Genomic DNA, 19969 nt, shown 5'->3' on the forward strand with positions numbered 1-19969 from the left:
CTGCAATGACCCATCAATTTTTTTTGCCTTAATCCAAGGCATTATATATATGGAAATAGTCTATTGACTTTGCTACGTTGTTGTATTTGCATGGGTGCATAATCTTAATGTCTGTTATAACATCTAGCTGCGTGAGAGAAGCTGCTGATGGTGTTTCCAAACTAATTTATTTTAAGAGATTGGATAATGTGTCACCACCTTCAAAAGATATATAAAGTTAACTTTCTAAAGCTTAATTAAGGAATAAATTGCAGATAATTACCGTCAGTTCATTAACATGTGTTAATAAGCCTTAAGACCTCATACAAGAGGGTCATCTGAACTGGAAGGGATTGCAAGGGGTAGTCGGGTTTAAAATAGTCTGGCAGGGGGTTGAGACGCAAAGCCGGAATGAGCAGAAGGGAACGTATAGGTCAATATAGACATTAGAAAGTATATTCTTCTTCTTGCATACAGCTTGCACAGCCTAAAGTTGTTCTATTTGATCTTATTTGATTGTGCACGCCAGGTTGATTACATTTGTCGAAACAGGACAGATCACGTGATGGTTGCAATCTCCCACCCCAGAGTATATTCAAGAGACAGAGCATAGCAGTGAATGAGAAGAGTCTGGTGGTTTAACCTTCATTTACTTCAATGCAGCAGGCCTGTCAAGTATGGCAAATGAACTCAGGGCATGGATATGAACATAGGACTGGGATATGAGAAAAATTATAGAAAATATAGATATTATAGAAAAATGGCTGAGGAAGAGGCAGAACTGGCAGCTCAATGTTCTGGAGTACAAATGCCACAGAAGGGATAGAGGTGGATGTAAGAGGAATGGAATTTGTGATTTTGATTAACCAATAGAAAATTGGCATTTTTTTGCCAGGATATTTCAGGAAGAATGTCCAGTAAGGTTGTGTGGGTGGGATTGAGAAATAAAAGAGTGCGAGCGCGTCCAGTGAGCCTTACATCAGTGGTGGGCAGGTTATTGGTGGGAATTCTGAAATATAAGCGTACATTGGTAAAGACAACGATTAATTAGGGATTGTCAACATGGATTTGAGCATGGGAAATCAAGGATGAGGTTTAAGCCAGGAAAATCAAGATCACTGGTGCTGAAGAAGGGCAAAGTCATGGACAGGTTCCGCTTCAGCATCGAAGGGGCACCAATCCCAACTGTCTCCGAAAGGCAAGTGAAGCAGTCTTGGCAAGGTGTTTAACAGCAGCCTGAAGGATACAGCATTTGTCCAGGTAACCTGTCAGGAGCTGGAGAGTTGGTTGAGAGCAGTGGACTGGTCGGGGCTTCCCGGCAAGTTCAAGGTATGGATTTACCAGCATGGTATCCTGCCAAGGATACTCTGGCCACTGCTTGTCTACGAAGTCCCAATATCCATCGTAGAGAGATTGGAAAGGAAAGTCAGCAGCTTTCTCAGGAGGTGGCTGGGACTGCCCAGGAGCCTTAGCAGCATCGCCCTTTACGGAAATAACACCAAGCTCCAGCTGCCCCTGAAGTACCTGGAGGAGGAGTTCAAGGTGACTCGGGCCAGAGAGGTGATGCTGTCCAGCGACCCCAAGGTGGCTCAAGCAGGGGTGGAGGTGAAAACTGGGAGGAAGTGGAGAGCCGGCGAAGCCATGCTGCAAGCGGAGTCTCGGATACGCCACAGAGTCCTGGTGGAAGCAGTGACTCGGGGAAGAGCTGGCCTGGGAATCTTCCCAACTCCCCAGTTTGACAAGGCCAAGGGGAAGGAGAGGCGCAGGCTGGTCCAGGAGGAAGTGAGGGCAGCGGTGCAGGAGGGGAAGTGTACCAGAGCAGTTGGATTGAGGCAGCAGGGGGCGTGGACAAGGTGGGAGCAGGCCGTGGACCGAAAAGTCACATGGACTGAGCTCTGGGAGGCTGAACCACAGCGCATCAAGTTCCTGGTCCAGGCAGTGTATAATGTCCTGCCCAGCCCATCGAACCACTTAATCTGGAGCAAAGCGGAATCTCCAGATTGCCCGCAATGCTCAGGCAAGGGGACGTTGGAACACATCCTGAACTGCAGCCCAAAGGCTCTTGGGCAGGGCTGGTACACCAGGTTCCTAAACCCATTGCAGAAGCCATCAGCATGGGAATCAGCAGCTGCAGACGAGCACGCCCCACCACCCAGATGATCACCTTCGTGAAGGCCGGAGTGCAGCTGCCAAGAACCACAGCAGCCAGGAATCCGTCAGGAATCCTGGCGACTGCGCAAGACTGGCAACTTTCTGTAGACCTGGTGAAACAACTGAAGTTCCCACAGCACACTGCCACAACCTCCCTGAGGCCAGATATCCTCCTGGTCTCAGAGGCGACCAAAAGCATTGTCTTGTTGGAACTGACAGTGCCGTGGGAGGACCGTCTGGAGGAGGCCCACGAGAGGAAGATGGCCAAGTATGAAGAGCTGGTCATAGACTGCCGTAAGCAGGGCTGGAAGGCAAGGTGTATGCCCATCGAGGTTGGCTGCAGAGGTTTTGCAGGGCAATCGCTCTGCAAAGCACTGGGCATCAACGGAGTGGTGAGAAGGGCCATCAAGAACACCACAGAGGCAGCGGAGAAAGCCTCGAGATGGCTCTGAATCAGGAGAGAAGGTCCATGGGGAGGAGCGAATGCCACCTGAACACAAATCGTGGTCTGATCAACCACGGCTGGGGCGCCTGAGCAAAGGGGTCTGATGTTGAAAGACCCGAAACACCCAATAACCCCAGGTTACATCACTAAATATGTGTTTAGGAGCATCAATAGATGTATTTTTATCAATGTCTCACAAATGAGTTTTTAATCACGAGTTGATAAAAACACATGCGGCACCTTATCAAAGGCCTTCAGAAAATCCAGGCAAACCACATCCACTGACTTTCCTTTGTCTATCCTGCTATTTACTTTCTCAAAGAATTCTAACAGGTTCATCAGGTAAGATATCCCTTTCACAACCCAATGTTTATCGTGTGTTTCAAAGCACTCAGAACCCAAGTCTTTTAATATGGTCTCTAATTGGGAATAGTTGCCATACATCTACATAGAATCATGATTATAGATAAGGTGAAAACCCAGTCTTTTCCCCAGGTAGAGGAATCAAAAACAAGAGGAGATTGGTTGAAGGTGAGATGGGTTTGATTAAAATAGATGTGACTGAATTAATTTTATAGACACCTTTCACAGAAAATAGTTAAAATGCAAAATGAAGATTTAAACCCATACTTACTGGCTTTCTGTTTCCAATTTTTTCTTGCACCTATCACTCTCTACTGCCTCCTCCTCAGTCTCAGAAGATCCTAGGTCTTCACCTTATATAAAAAATAGGATGTTTGTAGTGATATAATTAGGAAGCCTGATATTTTATTCACACATAAGAATACAACTCACTAACGCAAAAAACGCCCATTGTCAAATTTAGCAACCCTTAGCCAATGAAAGAAATATTGCAGATTTGATTCTGATACTTTGTGTATCCATTTTTTCAATGAATGCATTATTTATTACTTTACCATTGTATCATCAAGTAATTTTGGAAGCGATCATGCTTTCTTAAAATGTTTCATGATCGGCAAATCGGAGGATTTTGTATAATTGCCTCAGTGGGTGAAATAGTTACATATTCTATAGTTTCAAAGAAATACAATATTATTGTCTCATTGTCTACATACAAGGTTATGAAGTATGTATTACATTTACCAATTGAAATGCACCAAGTAAATTGGGGCAACACGGTGGTGCAGTGGTAGAGTTGCTACTTTACAGTGCTTACAGCATCAGAGACCCAGGTTCAATCCCAACTACGGGTGCTGTCTGCACAGAGTTTGTAAGTTCTCCCCGTGATCATGTGGGTTTTCTCTAAGATCTTCAGTTTCCTCCCACATTCCAAAGACGTACAGGTTTGTAGGTTAATTGGTTTGGTATAAATGTAAATTGTTCCTAGTGTGTGTAGGATACTGTTAAAGTGTGGGGATCGCTGGTCGGCATGGACTCGGTGGGCCGAAGGGCCTGTTTCCACGCTGTAACCCTAAAATAAACTAAAACAAACAAAATAATGTCACAAAGCAACAGCTTCCTTTACAGTAACATACAAAAAAAGTCCAAAATAGAAAATGATGATTGTATGGATAAGTATAATCTGTCCTCATTTGAATTATATTGACCTGGCCGAGGCCAACAGTCCACAGACATTCAGCTGTTTACAGGTCAGTATGTCCCAGATATATGTAGCATAACCACAAATCTGAAAGGAGCTGAGTGACAGATTGCTGGTCCACCTACATTTTAAATCTGATGTTATAGCCTTATCTCCAAACTATACGAATAAAACAAAAACACTTTGCAAATCAAACCAGTCACAAAATGTTCTGGATAGAAGGAATGGGTGACATTTTAGGTTGAGACCCTGCTTCAGGCAAAGTCAAACCCTTATTTTGCAAATCAAAACTTTAGATTCTCATGTAAATCCAATAAAATATGTTTATAACTCAATAGGAAATTCGCAAGTAGTCAAATATTTTTAACAATATTCAGATTTTTCACCAGATGTACACACAGAATTCTTTATCTACAAATCACTTTATTTAAACTGAATTTTTTTTTTAATCTAATAGTCATTTGCTTTTAACATAGTGAATGGAGATTCGGCAACCATTTCTTACCCTCAATAATTTGGAGAAGTTTCTTATCAGATAGAAGTGTCAGTTGCTCCAAGCATAATGATTTAATTTCTTCTACAGAGCAGCTCTGCTGGAAACAAAATACAATTATTAGATTGCATTAACCCCAGCGCACTATTATGTAAATATTAATACTATAGGTTATTAAAATGCAATTTGGATTAAAGGCTTTTGAAATAATTTTCTGTGTTAATAAACTGAATGCCCCAAAATGGAAAATAAAAAATCTATATATTACCTTGAAGTTAAAAAAACATATATATATAATATACTAGACCAAGTGCTCCCCCAATGGTGTGATCCCCCAACCCAATATTCCACCATGCACCCGTCTCCTCCATTGGAACTGAGCCCGTTGCCAAATGTAAGTTTCCAGCACTCCCCCCTGCCTCCCTCAATTGCAGCCCTCCCCTGCCTGCTGCAGCAGTGAAAAGTTCAGTGTTCCTCTCTTGCAACTTTGTTTGGAAGTGTGTTGGAAGCTGATGTAAATGGAGAAGCCTGTTTATTTTTGAAATACTTGGGGGGGGGGGGGGGGGGGGGGAATGAAATGAGGAGAGGATACTTAGAAAGAAAAGCGAAATCTCTACCGAAATGGAAAATATCTCGGAGATTGAGCGTCCGGTTTCGGAGTTGCGGAGCGTCAAAGGAAGAAACGCGCGGCGGACGCCGTACGGCGGCAGGCGGACTGATTTGAGTTTTATATATATACTAGACCAAGTGCAGACCCGTTGGGTCTGCTCCCCCAATGGTGTGATCCCCCAACCCAATATTCCACCATGCACCCGTCTCCTCCATTGGAACTGAGCCCGTTCCCAAATGTAAGGTTGCAGCCCTCCCCTGCCTGCTGCAGCAGTGAAAAGTTCAGTGTTCCTCTCTTGCAACTTTGTTTCGAAGTGTGTTGGAAGCTGACATGTAAATGGAGAAGCCTGTTTATTTTTGAAATACTTGGGGGTGGGTGGGGGGGAGAAGGATTTGATTAAAAACATGTACTTCAACACGACAAAATGAAATGAGGAGCAGATACTTAGAAAGAAAAGCGAAATCTCTACCGAAATGGAAAATATCTCGGAGATTGAGCGTCTGGATTGGGCGTGGCAATGAATCAAAGGAAGAAATGCAGCCGGACGCCGTACTGCTGGCGGACGGACTGATTTGAGTTTTATATATATATAAATATATATATATATATAGATATAGATATAGATATAGATATATATATATATATATATATAGATATATATATATATATATATATATATATATATATATATTTTTTTCTGAATTACTCATTAAGATATACCCAATACTAATTAATTTGAATTTGCATTAACTCCATAGGAAATCAACTAACAGTACAGATAATTGATTCTGGATTAGTTAAATGCGTTAATTGGACATTTTATTCTAATCTACTTTCATTCAATTCCTACCAGACCTATCATCTCTTAGTATTTACTTCAGCTTCAATTTTGCAAAGGTGAATCTTAATTCAATAACATTTTAAACAATTAAAAACCACAAAAATGTGTGCTAATTAACAGTAAAAAATAAAAAAATATTTGGAGAAATTTTCATCCTTTTTACGGCCACTTACTGAGTCTACAAAAAAGTATGAAGATTGTGTGTCGAATGCAGAAAGCCCACGTTTTTATGAGCTTCTTTATAGCAGATTTGGATTATAGCGGATGGACTTACTGACCTTCACTGGCAGGCCAGGCTGCCAATGGTACCCCAGGCCCACACTGCCACCCAGCCGCTTCCAGGCCAGGCTGTGACGCAATCCCAGGCCTGCATCGCCACCCCAGCTGCATCCAGGCCGAGTTGCCAATGCGGGTCCACACCGCCTCACTGGCTGCTTCCAAGCCGGACCACACAGCTTCTTCGGCTGCACCTGCCGTATGCCACCGCCAACCCACATCTGCACTACAGCCGCCCGTGGGCTGAAACCATTGACTCCACAGATCCTCGCCTCTCCCAGGCTGCTAGCAGCCCAGGGTTGTCAACTCACCTGGATTCCAACCAGGTTTCAGACCAAAAGTCTGAAGAAGGGTCTTGAGCATTCGTTCCGTTGCCATCGGGAAGAAGAATATATATATATATGGTCTATGGTATATAGACACACAGAACTTTTATCTACTGTTGTGTATTATGTTTACATATTCTGTTGTGCTGCAGCAAGCAAGAATTTTATTGTCCTATCTGGGACACCTGACAATAAACTCTCTTGACTTGTCTTGAGCCAAAATGTCATCTATCCATGTTCTCCCAATGCTGTCTGACCTGCTGAGTTACTCCAGCACTTTTTTTCCTTTTGTGTATTAAACAGCATCTGTAATTGTTTGTTTCTAATACTTATACAATGATAATCCCATACTCGGTCATAGCGTACAATCGGCGATAACAGACACCAATTACCCCCACTATGGCACATTATAACAAGGATTTAGGGTACTAACAAATTTTCTCTAATGGTTTTTTGCGATAGTACCTTCAAAATATCTGGGAGCATCTTCTGGAGTTTTTTTTCACCAATAATTTTGAAGCACTGTTCGAGCATTTCCTTCCTATCAGAGATATACGAACTGATTGGTTTCAAGGAAATACTAAGGTCGAGACCTCCCTCTTCAAAGTCACTGTGCTCAGTGGCTGCCTCTTTTTCTGAAGCAATTCTTCCTGCCTTCAAGGACAAAAATAATTACAGAATGGAAATTCACACATAAACAAAAGTATTATCGTCTTATGAAAAAATACAAATGTTACATTATGAAAGTAAGAAAAGATAAAATAATTCTAATCTGAAAACAATGTCAAGCTTATATTTGTAAAAGAAAGAACTGCAGATGCCGGTTTAAATCGAAGGCAGACACAAAATGCTGGAGTAACTCAGTGGGTGAGGCAGCATCTCAGGAGGGAAGGCGATATATGGGCGACCCGAAACGTCACCCATTCCTTCTCTGCAGAGATGCTGCTTCACCCGCTGAGTTACTCCAGCATTTTGTGTCGAGCTTATATTTCTACATGTAAACCCTATGGCTATAAAACCATGAACTACATGTCAAACACTAAGCACATGAAACTACAAACAATTTTTGCAATTTTTCTTTTAAATTTGACTACATAATTTGGTTAATTATTGTAAAGAGGCTTATGCCCATGGTAGCAGAACTCAGAAAACTCATGAAACTAAGCTCTGATAAAACTCATAGCTAAAAGGTGACAAGAAACACTTAAACCTTCAAAAAATCTGATTAAAACAATGCAAGTACTTGATAACATCGAGAAAAGAGAATTTAATTTCTTCCCTTACACAGCAATGAAAATTATTATAAATGATAAAGGATAAAACTTGCAACGATGAGATTTTTATTTTTTTTTGCTAAACACTGCAAGTTTTCGTCCTCAAATTCTCACTAGCTAAGATGCCAAATGTACAACAACTTCATTCTTGGAGTTTGAGAATGCAAGTTCTGTTCCTCTCTAAACGGATGGAACCTGACTCACTGAGAACGTGCAATGTTCAATACAGGTGCACAACCTTTTATCCGAAAACCTTGGGACCAGACACTTCTCGGATTTCGGAATTTTTCCGCTGTCGGAATGGAAGATTTTTAGCGTAGATTAGGTAGGTAGCGCGGGCGGCTTGGAAAGTCTGCATCGGTTGCCTCCTCCCCGGAGACCGGGGAATCATTGTAAATCATTGCTTAAATGTTAGTGAGTTAGTTTGGAGGGATTTTATGGGAAGGGGGGGGGGGGGTGAATGGGAAAATTTTAATTCTTAGTCCCCTACCTGGTCAGAGAGGCGAGGAGCGGGCAATGCCTTGCCGGGTGACCGTACCGTAAGCTCTGGAGCGCTGTGGCCGCCGACTCCCAACATCGCGTAGCTGGGGCTGCGGGCGTCCGGCCGCAGACGGCACTGGATTTGGAGCGCCGCGGAGCCAGGGATCGATTTCGCCGGGGTCCGAGCTCCAACCGGCGCCGCCCGCAGCCCCAGCTCCGCGATGTTGGGAGTTGGCGGCCACAGCGATCCGGAGATTACGGCACGGCGACCCGGAAAGGCATTGCCCGCTCCGCGCCTCTCCGCCCAGGTAGGGGACTAAGAATTAAAGTTTGCCCCATCAACACCCGCCACCCCAAACCCACCCCCACCCCCACCACCACCACCACGACCACATAAAAGCCCTCCAAACTAACTGACTAACATTTAAGCAATGATTTACAGACGGTCTCCGGGGAGGAGGCAGCCGCTACAGTTGTACAGACCTACTTTGACCGTGGGTCGTTTCGGGTCAACCAAGTTGACGTTGGCGCCAAACGCGAGCTTTGGTGCGCAGACGACATCCTGGAAAAAATGTCCGGTTTTCGGAGCTTTCCGGTTTCCGGAATTTCGGATAAAAGGTTGTGCACCTGTACTACTGATAGTTCTGCTTTAACTCAATAGTTGTTTTCATAAGAAACCTTCTGTTATAGAAATTTGTGATATAAAGGCAATTGCGTTTTGGGGGAAATAGAGTCAGGGAACAGAGGGTTTCCGATTCAGAATAACAAAGTAACTTTTCCTGCAGAGTTTCAAAAATGACGATCTTTTCAATAGCAATGTTTATTTTTTTTTACTGAAGCTAAAAGTACTAAAGGTTGTTTAATACAGTATTGCTGCACAAGTGTCAGCAGAAGAAATGAGTTTAGGTTAGAGATACAGCATGGAAAGGCCCTTCAGATCATGCCAAACATCGATCACCAATTCACACTAGTTCTGTTATCCTACTTTCCCATCCACTGCCTGCACACGGACAATTTACTGCATGTCCTTGGGACGTGGGAGGGAATTGGAGCATCTGGAGAAACCCCACATGGTCACAGAGAACATGCAAACTTTACAGACAGCACCCGACGTCAGGATCGAACTCAGGTCTCTGACTGAGGCAGCAGATCTTCCAGTCGTGCCACTATGCCACTTGTCTAATGCTGGTCAATTCCATTGGCCACCCGCAGTTAAAATAGCAGTTATGTTCAGTTCTTAAGAGACAACTGTGTCTGATTATAGCTTGGTACAAAACCGAATATGACCCACATAATGCAAATATTGTTCCCTTATTCATCATTCACTTTATATCTAATTTATATTATGGAAACACACATTATAGTGGAACACTTTGTTTCATTTTTTTTTTAACGAAATAGTTTAGAGCTGAAAGAATGTGTTTGATTTCCTAGTTGAGAAGGAGCAAATAATTACCAGGCTTTACAGGACTAAGGGCCTAGCCCTGAAATTCAATGGGGCTCAATTGGGTTGCGAGAGCACAGAGGAAGAGCAAGGAACGAAAGGGGTATTGGGTCACGCAGGAGCAGACAGCAAAGTAGACGGATCGACACAAACATAGTGCTAAAAAGCTACTGGGTACGTCCCATTTAACCATTATACCCTAAATCTTTCTCCAGCTATCCATCCAAATTTCTGTAGAAAGTCATAATTCTATCCCCTTCTACAACTTCTGCCAGCTCATTGCATGGATGGACGACACTTAATGAAAATGTTGCCTCCCTTAGTCCCCCTTAAATCTCTTCCTTGTCACACTGAGCTATGCCCTCTCGTTTTAGAATCCTCTACCCTGGGATAAAGACTGAATGTTCATATTATCCATGTCCCTTGTGATTTTGCAGACCCCGGTAAGGTCACCCCATAGCCTTCCCTGCTCCAAAGAGAAAAGTCCCAGCCCTCCCGGGAGCCCGCGGATCCCTGGAGGGAGACCGCTTTGCAGGGCTCCCGCAACGGCGACTTCTGCCGCTCGAGTTGCGGGGTTGAAGAGCTCCTGGAGCGGGGCCTTACAGCACCGCCCCGCGCGGCTTGGAATGGCCGCAGGACTCTGCGAGCGCAGAGGGCTCTAGCGTCAAGAACCCGGTGTGCGACCTTGCATCACCCGGCGTGGCTTTAATGGCCGCGGGACAATCGCCATCGCCAGCCGGGGGCTTTGACTTTGATTCTGACATCGGGGGTGGGGGGGGGTAGTGCAGTGGAGAGATAAGTTTTTTTGGCCTTCCATCACAGCAATGTGATGGATGTTTATGTAAATTATGTTGTGTCTTGGGTCTATTTGTTTGTAAAGTATGGCTGCAGAAACGTCATTTCGTTTGGACCTCAAGGGGTCCAAATGACAAATAAATTGTATCTTGTAAGGCATTGCCCGCTCCCCGCTGGTATCCCAGCGCTGTGGCCGCTGACTACCAACATCACGGAGCTGGGGCTGCGGGCGTCCGGCCGCGGGCCGCGCTGGATTTGGAGCGCCGCGCAGCCAGGGGTAGAGTTCGCCGGAGTCGGAGCTCCAGGCGCCGCCCGCGGGCATACGCCCGCAGCCCCAGCTCCGCGATGTTGGGAGTCGGCGGCCACAGCGCTCCGGAGCTTACTGCACGGCGACCCGGTAAGGCATTGCCCGCTCCCTGCCTCTCCGACCAGGTAGGGGACTAAGAATTAAAGTTTCCCCCTTCACCCCCCCCCCACCACATAAAATCCCTCCAAACTAACTGACTAACATTTAAGCAATGATTTACAAAGATTCCCCGGTCTCCGGGGAGGAGGCAGCCGCTCCAGACTTTTCAAGTCACCCGCGCTACCTACCTAATCTACGCTAAAAATCTTCCATTCCGAAATCCGAAGAATTCCGAAATCCGAGAAGTGTCTGGTCCCAAGGCCTTCGGATAAAAGGTTGTGTACCTGTACCTTCTTTAAGGCATTGTCCACCCGACTGGCCACTTTCGAGGAATCATGCACCTGTACCCCTGATCTAAAACACCATTCAGGGCTCCACGATTTTCTATGCGTCCTGCCCCGATTTGACATAGCAAAGTGCACACCTCACGCTGATTGGAGTTAAATTTTATTTGCCGTTCCTTGTTCCACCTTTCCAACTGATTTGGATCCTGTAGTAAACTTAGATATCCTTCCTCGCTGTCCACTATACCACCAGTTTTTGATATAATCTGTAAAAATTTACAAAAAATGGTTATGCCATTCCCATCCAAATTGTTAACATAGATAATAAACACTGACCCCTGTGTTCACTCAGAACTCACTGACCATCAACTTCACGACTAATTTCCATCCTGCATTCAAATTCAGTTATACCATCTCCGACATCTGCTTACTGTTTCTAGATCTCACCTCCTCCATCACTGGGAGCTAGACTATTGACTAACATCTATTACAAACCCACTGACTACTATAGTTATCTAGGCTACACTTCTTCCCATTGTGCTTCCTGTAAAGACCCTATCTCCTACTCCCAATTCCTCCATCTACTCCGGATCTGCGCCCAGGATGAGGTTTTCCATACCAGGTCTTCGGAGATGTCCTCATTCTTTCGAGAACTGGGGTTCTCCTCTTCCAATACAGATGAGGCTCTCACTAGGGTCTCCTCGATATCCCGCAGTTCCGTTCTTGCTCCTTCTCTCCCCATTCATAACCAGGACAGAGTTCCCCCTTGTCCTCATCTTCCACCCAATCAGCCCTCCAATACATCGCATAACCCTCCATCATTTGTGCCACCTCCAACGGGATCCCACTACTAGCCATATCATCCCATCTCCACTCCTTTCCGCTTTCCGCAGAGACCGTTCCCTCCACAACTCCCTAGTCAACTCGTCCCTTCCAACCCAAACCACCCCCTCCCCAGGCACTTTTCTCTTTACCGCCCCCCTCAACTTCTTACATGGACCCCAACAGTATTATCAAGTAAGGCAGAGGTTCACTTGCACCTCCTGCAACCTCATCTACTGTATCCGCAGTTCCAGGTGTCAACTCCTGTATATCGGCGAGAGCAAGCACAGCCCCAGCAATCGTTTCGCTGAACACCTCCACACAGTTCGCCAGTGTACCAGAGGGTACAAAGACATTCAATAGTCACATTACATCAGCAGATCATTATAATACAACAGTGCCATCTTTATCTACAATACACTCGACCCACCGTGGCGACCAGCATTCATAGGCCTCGAGAGTCCCCGCAGACACTGCGTGTTCCCTCTCGAGGGACACGCAAGCATGGACATAGGCCCGGAAGAGGGGCAGGTAGCCGACTGGTGTGACCATCGATTACCCGCTGCCTGGACCCGCAAATTGCCACCTTGGCCAGGCCCAGAAGCAAACAGGGAGATCCCACCCTCACGATCAACGCTCTCCACTTCCTGCCTTGTGCTCAAATACCAAAATCGTGAGACTGAAATGTAACCAAACCTTGAGGAGCAGCCCCTTCAGATATTCGTACCGGGGCTGCAACCTCTCACACTCCATGTGCACGTGGAAAGCGGTCTCTTCCTCGCCGCAGAAGTGACAGATAGGTGAGTATGTAACACGACAAATATCTATTATAGACACAAAAAGCTGGAGTAACTCAGCGGGAAAGGCAGCATCTCTGGACAGTAAGAATGGGTGACGTTTCAGGTCGAGACCCTTCTTCAGATCAACATCTATTACACACCACAGCTCTGTGGTGTGTAATAGATACCAAGTACCCTATGTTCTGGTCAGTAATAGTACTCTGGTTATGGGGCAGTGCCGTGACGTAAAGGGCAGGTGCCCTTTTGTCTGGGTCAATACTAGTAGATATCTAGGTATAGAAAGTCGGCACAAACACCAATGAGCAGGGGTATAATAATAATATCTTTTATTGTCATTGCACGTCAGTGCAACGAGATTTAGTATGCAGCTTCCAACTGATGTAAAAGAAAAGTAAAATAAATAAATAAGCTGTGTGACGTGACTATCCGAGGGAGACAGTCCAGGGGATGGGGGGCACTCAGCAGGGCTGGTTCAGAGCCGCTATAGCTCTGGGGATAAAGCTGTTTCTGAGTCTGGAGGTTCGGGCGTAGAAGGCCTTGTAACGTCTGTCGGAAGGAAGTAGTTCAAACAGCCGTTAGAAGGGTGTGAGGAGTCTTTATGGATGCTGACGGCCTTCCAGAGGCACCTTGTGGTAGATGCCCTCCAAGGCTGGTAGCTGTGTCCCAATGATCCTCTGCGCTCTGTGAACGACGCGCTGAAGAGCTCTCCTCTCCACCTCCGTGCAGCTGAGATACCACACAGAGATGCCATACGTTAATATGCTCTCTGTGGTGCAGTGGTAGAACGTTGTCAGCAGCTGTTGGGGCAGACCAGTCTTTTTTAATTTCCTCAAGAAGAACAGTCATCGCTGTGCCTTCTTGACCAGCGCAGCGGTGTTGGTGGACCATGTGAGGTCCTCTGAAATGTGAGGGCCCAGAAACTTAAAGCTGGACACTCTCTCCACACTTTCCCCATAAATGGAGATCGGGGCGTATTCTCCATTATGGGACCTCCTGAAGTCAATAATCAACTCCTTGGTCTTGGAGGTGTTTAGTGACAAGTTGTTACGTGCGCACCAGTCCGCCAGGTTCTGCACCTTCGCTCTGTATTTTGTTTCATCACCGTTGGTGATCAGCCCAATCACTGTTGTGTCGTCTGCAAACTTCACGCTGGTGTTGGTGTCGAATGCAGGAACAGTCGTGAGTGAAGAGGGAGTAGAACACGGGGCTTAGTACACAGCCCTGTGGTGTGCCGGAGCTCAGGGTGATAGTGGAGGACAAGTGCGGGCCCAGTCTCACTGCCTACGGTCGCTCCGTCAGAAAGTTCAGGATCCAATCGCATATCGGCAAGCTGAGGCATAGCTGGTGGAGTTTGGTGGTGATGACCGTATTGAATGCGGAGCTATAGTCAATGAAGGTATGGTAGCAGGCAGGCTATATGCGACAGGTACCAGAATGTGAACCAGGAATAGGGGCATGTACTGGATGCAAGGGATTTGTACGAGGATACAAGAGGAAAGTACATCAGTGTAAGAGGCCAGTGCTGATGCCCATGTACTGGGATGTACACATGGCACCGGGGTGTAAGCAGCATTGTAACAGGTAAAGCGAGCCATACCAGGTACCAGGGTGCATAGGGCAGATATATAGATATAGATGGATGGTATCCGGGTAGGGGACTGAGACCCAAGAGGGGTGGTCAGAACCGAGTACATGGAGCAGAGACCAAGCTGCTGGGGAGCAAGTACCGGGGTCGTGGGGCGGGTGCCGGGGTCGTGGGGGCGGGTGCCGGGGTCAGGGGGCAGGTGCCGGGGTCGTGGGGCAGGTGCCGGGGTCGTGGGGCAGGTGCGGGGTCGTGGGGCAGGTGCCGGGGTCGTGGGGGCAGGTGCCGGGGTCAGGGGGCGGGTGCCGGGGTCGTGGGGCAGGGGGCAGGGGTCGGGGTCAGGGGGCAGGTGCCGGGGGTCAGGGGGCGGGTGCCGGGGTCGTGGGGCGGGTGCCGGGGTCGTGGGGGCGGGTGCCGGGGTCAGGGGGCGGGTGCCGGGGTCAGGGGGCGGGTGCCGGGTCAGGGGGCGGGTGCCGGGGTCAGGGGGCGGGTGCCGGGGTCAGGTGGGGGGCAGGTGCCGGGGTCGTGGGGCGGGTGCCGGGGGTCGTGGGGCGGGTGCCGGGGGTCAGGGGGCGGGTGCCGGGGTCAGGGGGCAGGTGCCGGGGTCAGGGGGCAGGTGCCGGGGTCAGGGGGCGGGTGCCGGGGTCAGGGGGCGGGTGCCGGGGTCAGGGGGCAGGTGCCGGGGTCGTGGGGCGGGTGCCGGGGGGTCGTGGGGCGGGTGCCGGGGTCAGGGGGCGGGTGCAGGGGGCGGGTGCCGGGGTCAGGGGGCAGGTGCCGGGGTCAGGGGGCAGGTGCCGGGGTCAGGGGGCAGGTGCCGGGGTCGGGGGCGGGTGCCGGGGTCAGGGGGCAGGTGCCGGGGTCAGGGGGCAGGTGCCGGGGTCAGGGGGCAGGTGCCGGGGTCAGGGGGCAGGTGCCGGGTCAGGGGGCGGGTGCCGGGGTCCGTGGGGCGGGTGCCGGGGGCAGGTGGCGGGGTCAGGGGGCCGGGTGCCGGGGGCAGGGGGCAGGTGCCAGGGTCAGGGGGCAGGTGCCGGGGTCAGGGGGCAGGGTGCCGGGGTCAGGGGGCAGGTGCCAGGGTCAGGGGGCAGGTGCCGGGGTCAGGTGGCGGGGTCAGGGGGCAGGTGCCGGGGTCAGGGGGCAGGTGCCGGGGTCAGGTGCCGGGGGTCAGGGGGCAGGTGCCGGGCAAGGAGCCGGTGGGTCGACCCCTGCACCGCCAGCTCCAGCTTTACGCGCTGGAAATGTTCGCCCCGCGGAGCCGCACTCACCTCGACTGCGCTCGAGTCGGAGTTGAGACGCTTCCTCTCCCCGTGACTGTCCTCGCCGTGGCTCCGCTTCCGCCGCTTGTCTCGGCCCGACCTCTTGCCCGCCATCGTCATCGCCAACCGCGCCGCGGCCGGAAGCTGCCGCAGCGTCGCTTCCGGTGATGGAGTCGCGAGGCTATCGGACCAATGGGAGAGGAGGGATTATCGGACCAATGGGAGAGGAGGGATTATCGGGGGAGAGGAGGGATTATTGGACCAATGGGAGAGGAGAGGTTATCGGACCAATGGGAGAGGAGAGGTTATCGGACCAATGGGAGAGAAAGAATAGGTGCAAGCAAAGATACTTTGATGGTGCACAAAAATGCTGGAGTTTCTCCAGCATTTTTGTGAAACTCCAGCATTTTTGTGTACCTTCGATTTCCCAGCATCTGCATTTCCTTCTTAAACAAAGATACTTTGATATTGGGCTCAAGCAAAGATCCTATATAGGATCTTTGGGCTCAAGTATCTTTGGGTGCAAGTGGAGAAAGAACCAGCTGACCTTTCATCCTAAGACAATGCATGGACCCGAGGCACTTTCTTGCTTTTCTGTCTCTCTCTCCACAGTAGTTAGCTAACCCACTCTGCAATTTCGACTCTTCTTACTGAAACTTCCCTCTGGGTGGATCGCCTCCAAAATAGATTCCATTAATGTGGAAGTCAGTTGGCAGTACTCGCACATGCATCCAAAATGCTATCCATGATTTTGTCTTTGACTTCAAATTTATGACAGACTTTCCAATTATGAAATAGTGCAGATACGATGACCTGGTTCCATATTGTACAAGATTTAACTTTACAGAGAATTTAAAAAGGGCCATTAGCAACCATGCCTATCAACTCCGTGTTAAATTTATACAAGAGCAATACAAATCATTCTTCCCCCTCTCTTGCCATACAATTTCACTTCTTAGCAGTACTTACCCAATTACTTTTTGAATTGCACAGCCAACCATACTTTAACGGTGAATTCCAGAAGTAACTGCTTACTTTAAACTTTTTCCTCATCATTATCAAGCAGCCCCCACAAACCTTACATACATCAGTCTGAAGAAGGGTCTCGACCCGAAACATCGCCTATTCCTTCTCTCCATAGATGCTGCCTCACCCGCTGAGTTTCTCCAGCATTTTTGTCTACATACAACGTGGCATCATTTGCAACATTTGTTATAATTTTCACAAGATTAGCATCTTATAGATTTGCATTCTGTAACGCGAGCCACTGAAGGGAAGTTCTACAATCAAATGTAGTCACTTTTTTTTTTTTTTAAATTAGAAGTACAATAATATGGTACCATAGATACCTAGTATATATTGACATGTTACAATCCATGTACAGCTTCTTCTTATTTTAACGATAAAAAGGAGAAAGAAAAAGAATAGGAAAGAAATTGAGAAGTGTGTGATATCAAAAAGTGAGAAAAGGAAGATGAGAAAAGAAAGAAAATGAAGAGAAAAAGAAGCAGAGGTAGAAGGCAGGAGAATAAAGTAGAGAAAGCTATTTGTTATTCTTGAAAACCATTCACCCAGTCCTGAAACGGATCGTTTCTACGTTTGTGTTGCACCATATGCTTCTAAGAAGTCAACAAATGGAGACCAAATCCTTAGGAATTGGTCTACTTTGTCTGTTAGGAGGAATCGCATTTCTTCAAGATGTAGGTTTTCCAACATGTTTGAAATCCACATTTTAAGCATTGGTATCGATGTATTTTTCCCAAAATGTCAGTATAAGTTTTTTTGCCGTTATTAAACCATATCAAGGAATGATTTTTGAAACATATTCAATTTATTCTCGTCTTCCAGGTAATCCAAATATAATCAATTCAGTGTTAGGATCAAGTTTTATCTTGTAATTTTGTGAAAATTTCAAAGATTTTGCTCCAAAATTTGTGTAATTTTATACAAGAAACAAAAGAGTGTGTCACTTATAATCAAAGCGATATCAATGTGTACACAGATACTGATAAGCAGTAAAATATTGACTACTTGATTTGTTTTAATGGTGTTGATTATGGGAACAATCTTGGAAAGTTTACCGATAATACTTCACTTCACTAGAGGTGTATAAAATAATGATATAGATATGGTATATAATAGGCATAGACAGGGTGGATGCATGCAGTCTTCTTCCCAGGATTAGGGAATTATGAACTTGAAGGCATAGAGTTTAAGGTGAATAGAAAAAAGTTAAACAGGAAACCAAGGAGTTTCCTCACAGAACACTAGCAGAAATGGTTGAAGCAGTAACTAATATTTAAAAGACGTGGACAGGTACATAAATAGGAAAGGTTTAGAGGGATGTGTGACAAATGCAGACAAATGGGACTGGAGTAGCTGGACATATTAGTCAGTATGGACGAGTTGGGCCGACTGTTGGACTCCTAGTTGATAATAAATATACTTGAACTTTCAGTGATAAGATGAAATCACTCATTGAACCCCAAGAGCAAATGGCCTGTTGTTATGGGGCCTATCAGCACAGTAAAAATATGCCACCCGTACCACTCAGGCACTGTCAATTAAAAACAATAAGTGAGTTCGGTATCTCGATAAACTCAAGGAATCATGAGATTTGGCAAAGGTCATTCGGGATTTTTAAAAAAGCTAACGCAGCACTTAATAAACTGTATAAATTGTTAACTATTCTACCAAGGAATTAATCGAGAATTCTGTCAACTCAATAGCTTCCTTTCTTGTTCTGTAGTTCACACACTACTTGCACAGTCCCAGTTCTAGTTCAATTCATTAATCTGCAATAATGAGATATTCAAAAAGTTAAATAATTTATTATTTTCATTTAATCCTTAATGTGTTTGCTACCGAAATAAGGAAATACTTGTGTTTGAAACATTTGAAACCTGGGGTATTGGGTGCAGGTTTGGTCCCCTAATTTGAGGAAGGACATTCTTGCTATTGAGGGAGTGCAGCGTAGTTCCCGGGATGGCGGGACTGTCATATGCTGAGAAAATGTAGTGCTGGGCTTGAATACTCTGGAGTTTAGAAGGTTGAGAGGGGATCTTATTGAAACATATAAGATTATAAAGGGTTTGAACACGCTAGAGGCAGGAAACATGTTCCCGGTGTTGGGGAAGTCCAGAACCAGGAACCACAGTTTTAAGAATAAGGGATAAGGCATTTAGAACGGAGATGAGGAAACACTTTTTCACACCAAGTGTGAGTGTGGAATTCTCTGCCTTGGAGGGTGGTGGAGGCCGGTTCTCTGGATACTTTCAAGAGAGCTAGATAGGGCTCTTAAAGATAGCGGAGTCAGGGGGATATGGGAGAAGGGAGGAACGGGGTACTGATTGGGGATGATCAGCCACGATCACATTGAATGGCGGTGCTGACTCGAAGGGCCAAATGGCCTACTCCTGCACCTATTGTCTATTTGCTTATCTTTATTCATAATTTATGTGTAAAAATATATTTAATCTGAAGCAGGCAGCGATTGTATCAGTGTGATGTGGGCTGATGCTTTACTGACAGGCAGTGTGAATGTACTGTTAAGGCAAAGATTAATCTCCGAGGAAAACTTAGTACAGGGTTGGTCCTGTGAAGGAGCCGCCAATCCGATACAAGACATTTAACTGCGAAATACCTGCCCTTTAGTATTGGATAGATTGAGTGGACGGTGTGTGCTGTTCCAAGTTTGCGGTGGTTGTGATGCGTTGCCCCCAGCCATCTCGTCCAGTGCACGTTGACCAACACAGTTCGTCAGCCCTTGTTAGCAGAGGCTCTTTGTGCAGGTGTTACCCGAAGCAGAAAGGTTTTGTGGAGGTTCTGCGTTAGGATCAGGCACTCAGCGAGCTAGCAAGATGGCTGTCAGAACAGCTCAGGTTGCCGAGTGGCAGTTTTTAATGTGTTGTTTTTAAAGAGTTCCGTCTATACGGCATCACCAGCTCTCTCTCTCTCCCAGATCCCACCCCAACTGTCGACAAAGTCTGAATGAGAAAATGCTCCCATTCATATTACTGGTTGGCTCCACGTCTGTCCACTCGCTGGGGCGGGCAGCGCCTCCTTCAAAGAGAGCGAGGTCCCGTCAGCTGGGGAGCTGCGACCCACTCCTGAGTGAAGCCTCTAGTTTGGCTGCGGTTCAAATGGC

The 19969-nt window shown here is 46.9% G+C and overlaps 1 protein-coding gene across 5 annotated transcripts in view; it reads right to left on the reverse strand.

Annotated features, from left to right (window-relative positions):
- The window catches only part of LOC129695646 (caspase activity and apoptosis inhibitor 1), a 48771-nt gene extending 32780 nt beyond the window's left edge, over positions 1–15991 (reverse strand). The window contains exons 1-5 of one of the 5 annotated variants that reach the window (XM_055632789.1): positions 15832–15991; positions 11506–11631; positions 7148–7336; positions 4642–4726; positions 3210–3291 (exon numbers count right to left, since the gene is read on the reverse strand). In XM_055632789.1, the coding sequence (XP_055488764.1) occupies positions 3210–3291; positions 4642–4726; positions 7148–7336; positions 11506–11631; positions 15832–15942 (593 nt within the window). In that variant the 5' untranslated portion in view covers positions 15943–15991. Of the gene's footprint in view, positions 1–3209; positions 3292–4641; positions 4730–7147; positions 7337–11505; positions 11632–15831 lie in introns of all 5 variants that reach the window. The other 4 variants (XM_055632788.1, XM_055632790.1, XM_055632791.1 and 1 more) reach the window with 4 other exon arrangements.
- Positions 15992–19969: the final 3978 nt, after the last annotated feature.

The sequence above is a fragment of the Leucoraja erinacea genome, chromosome 3, assembly GCF_028641065.1.
Source record: "Leucoraja erinacea ecotype New England chromosome 3, Leri_hhj_1, whole genome shotgun sequence".
Classification (NCBI taxonomy): Eukaryota; Metazoa; Chordata; class Chondrichthyes; order Rajiformes; family Rajidae; genus Leucoraja; species Leucoraja erinaceus.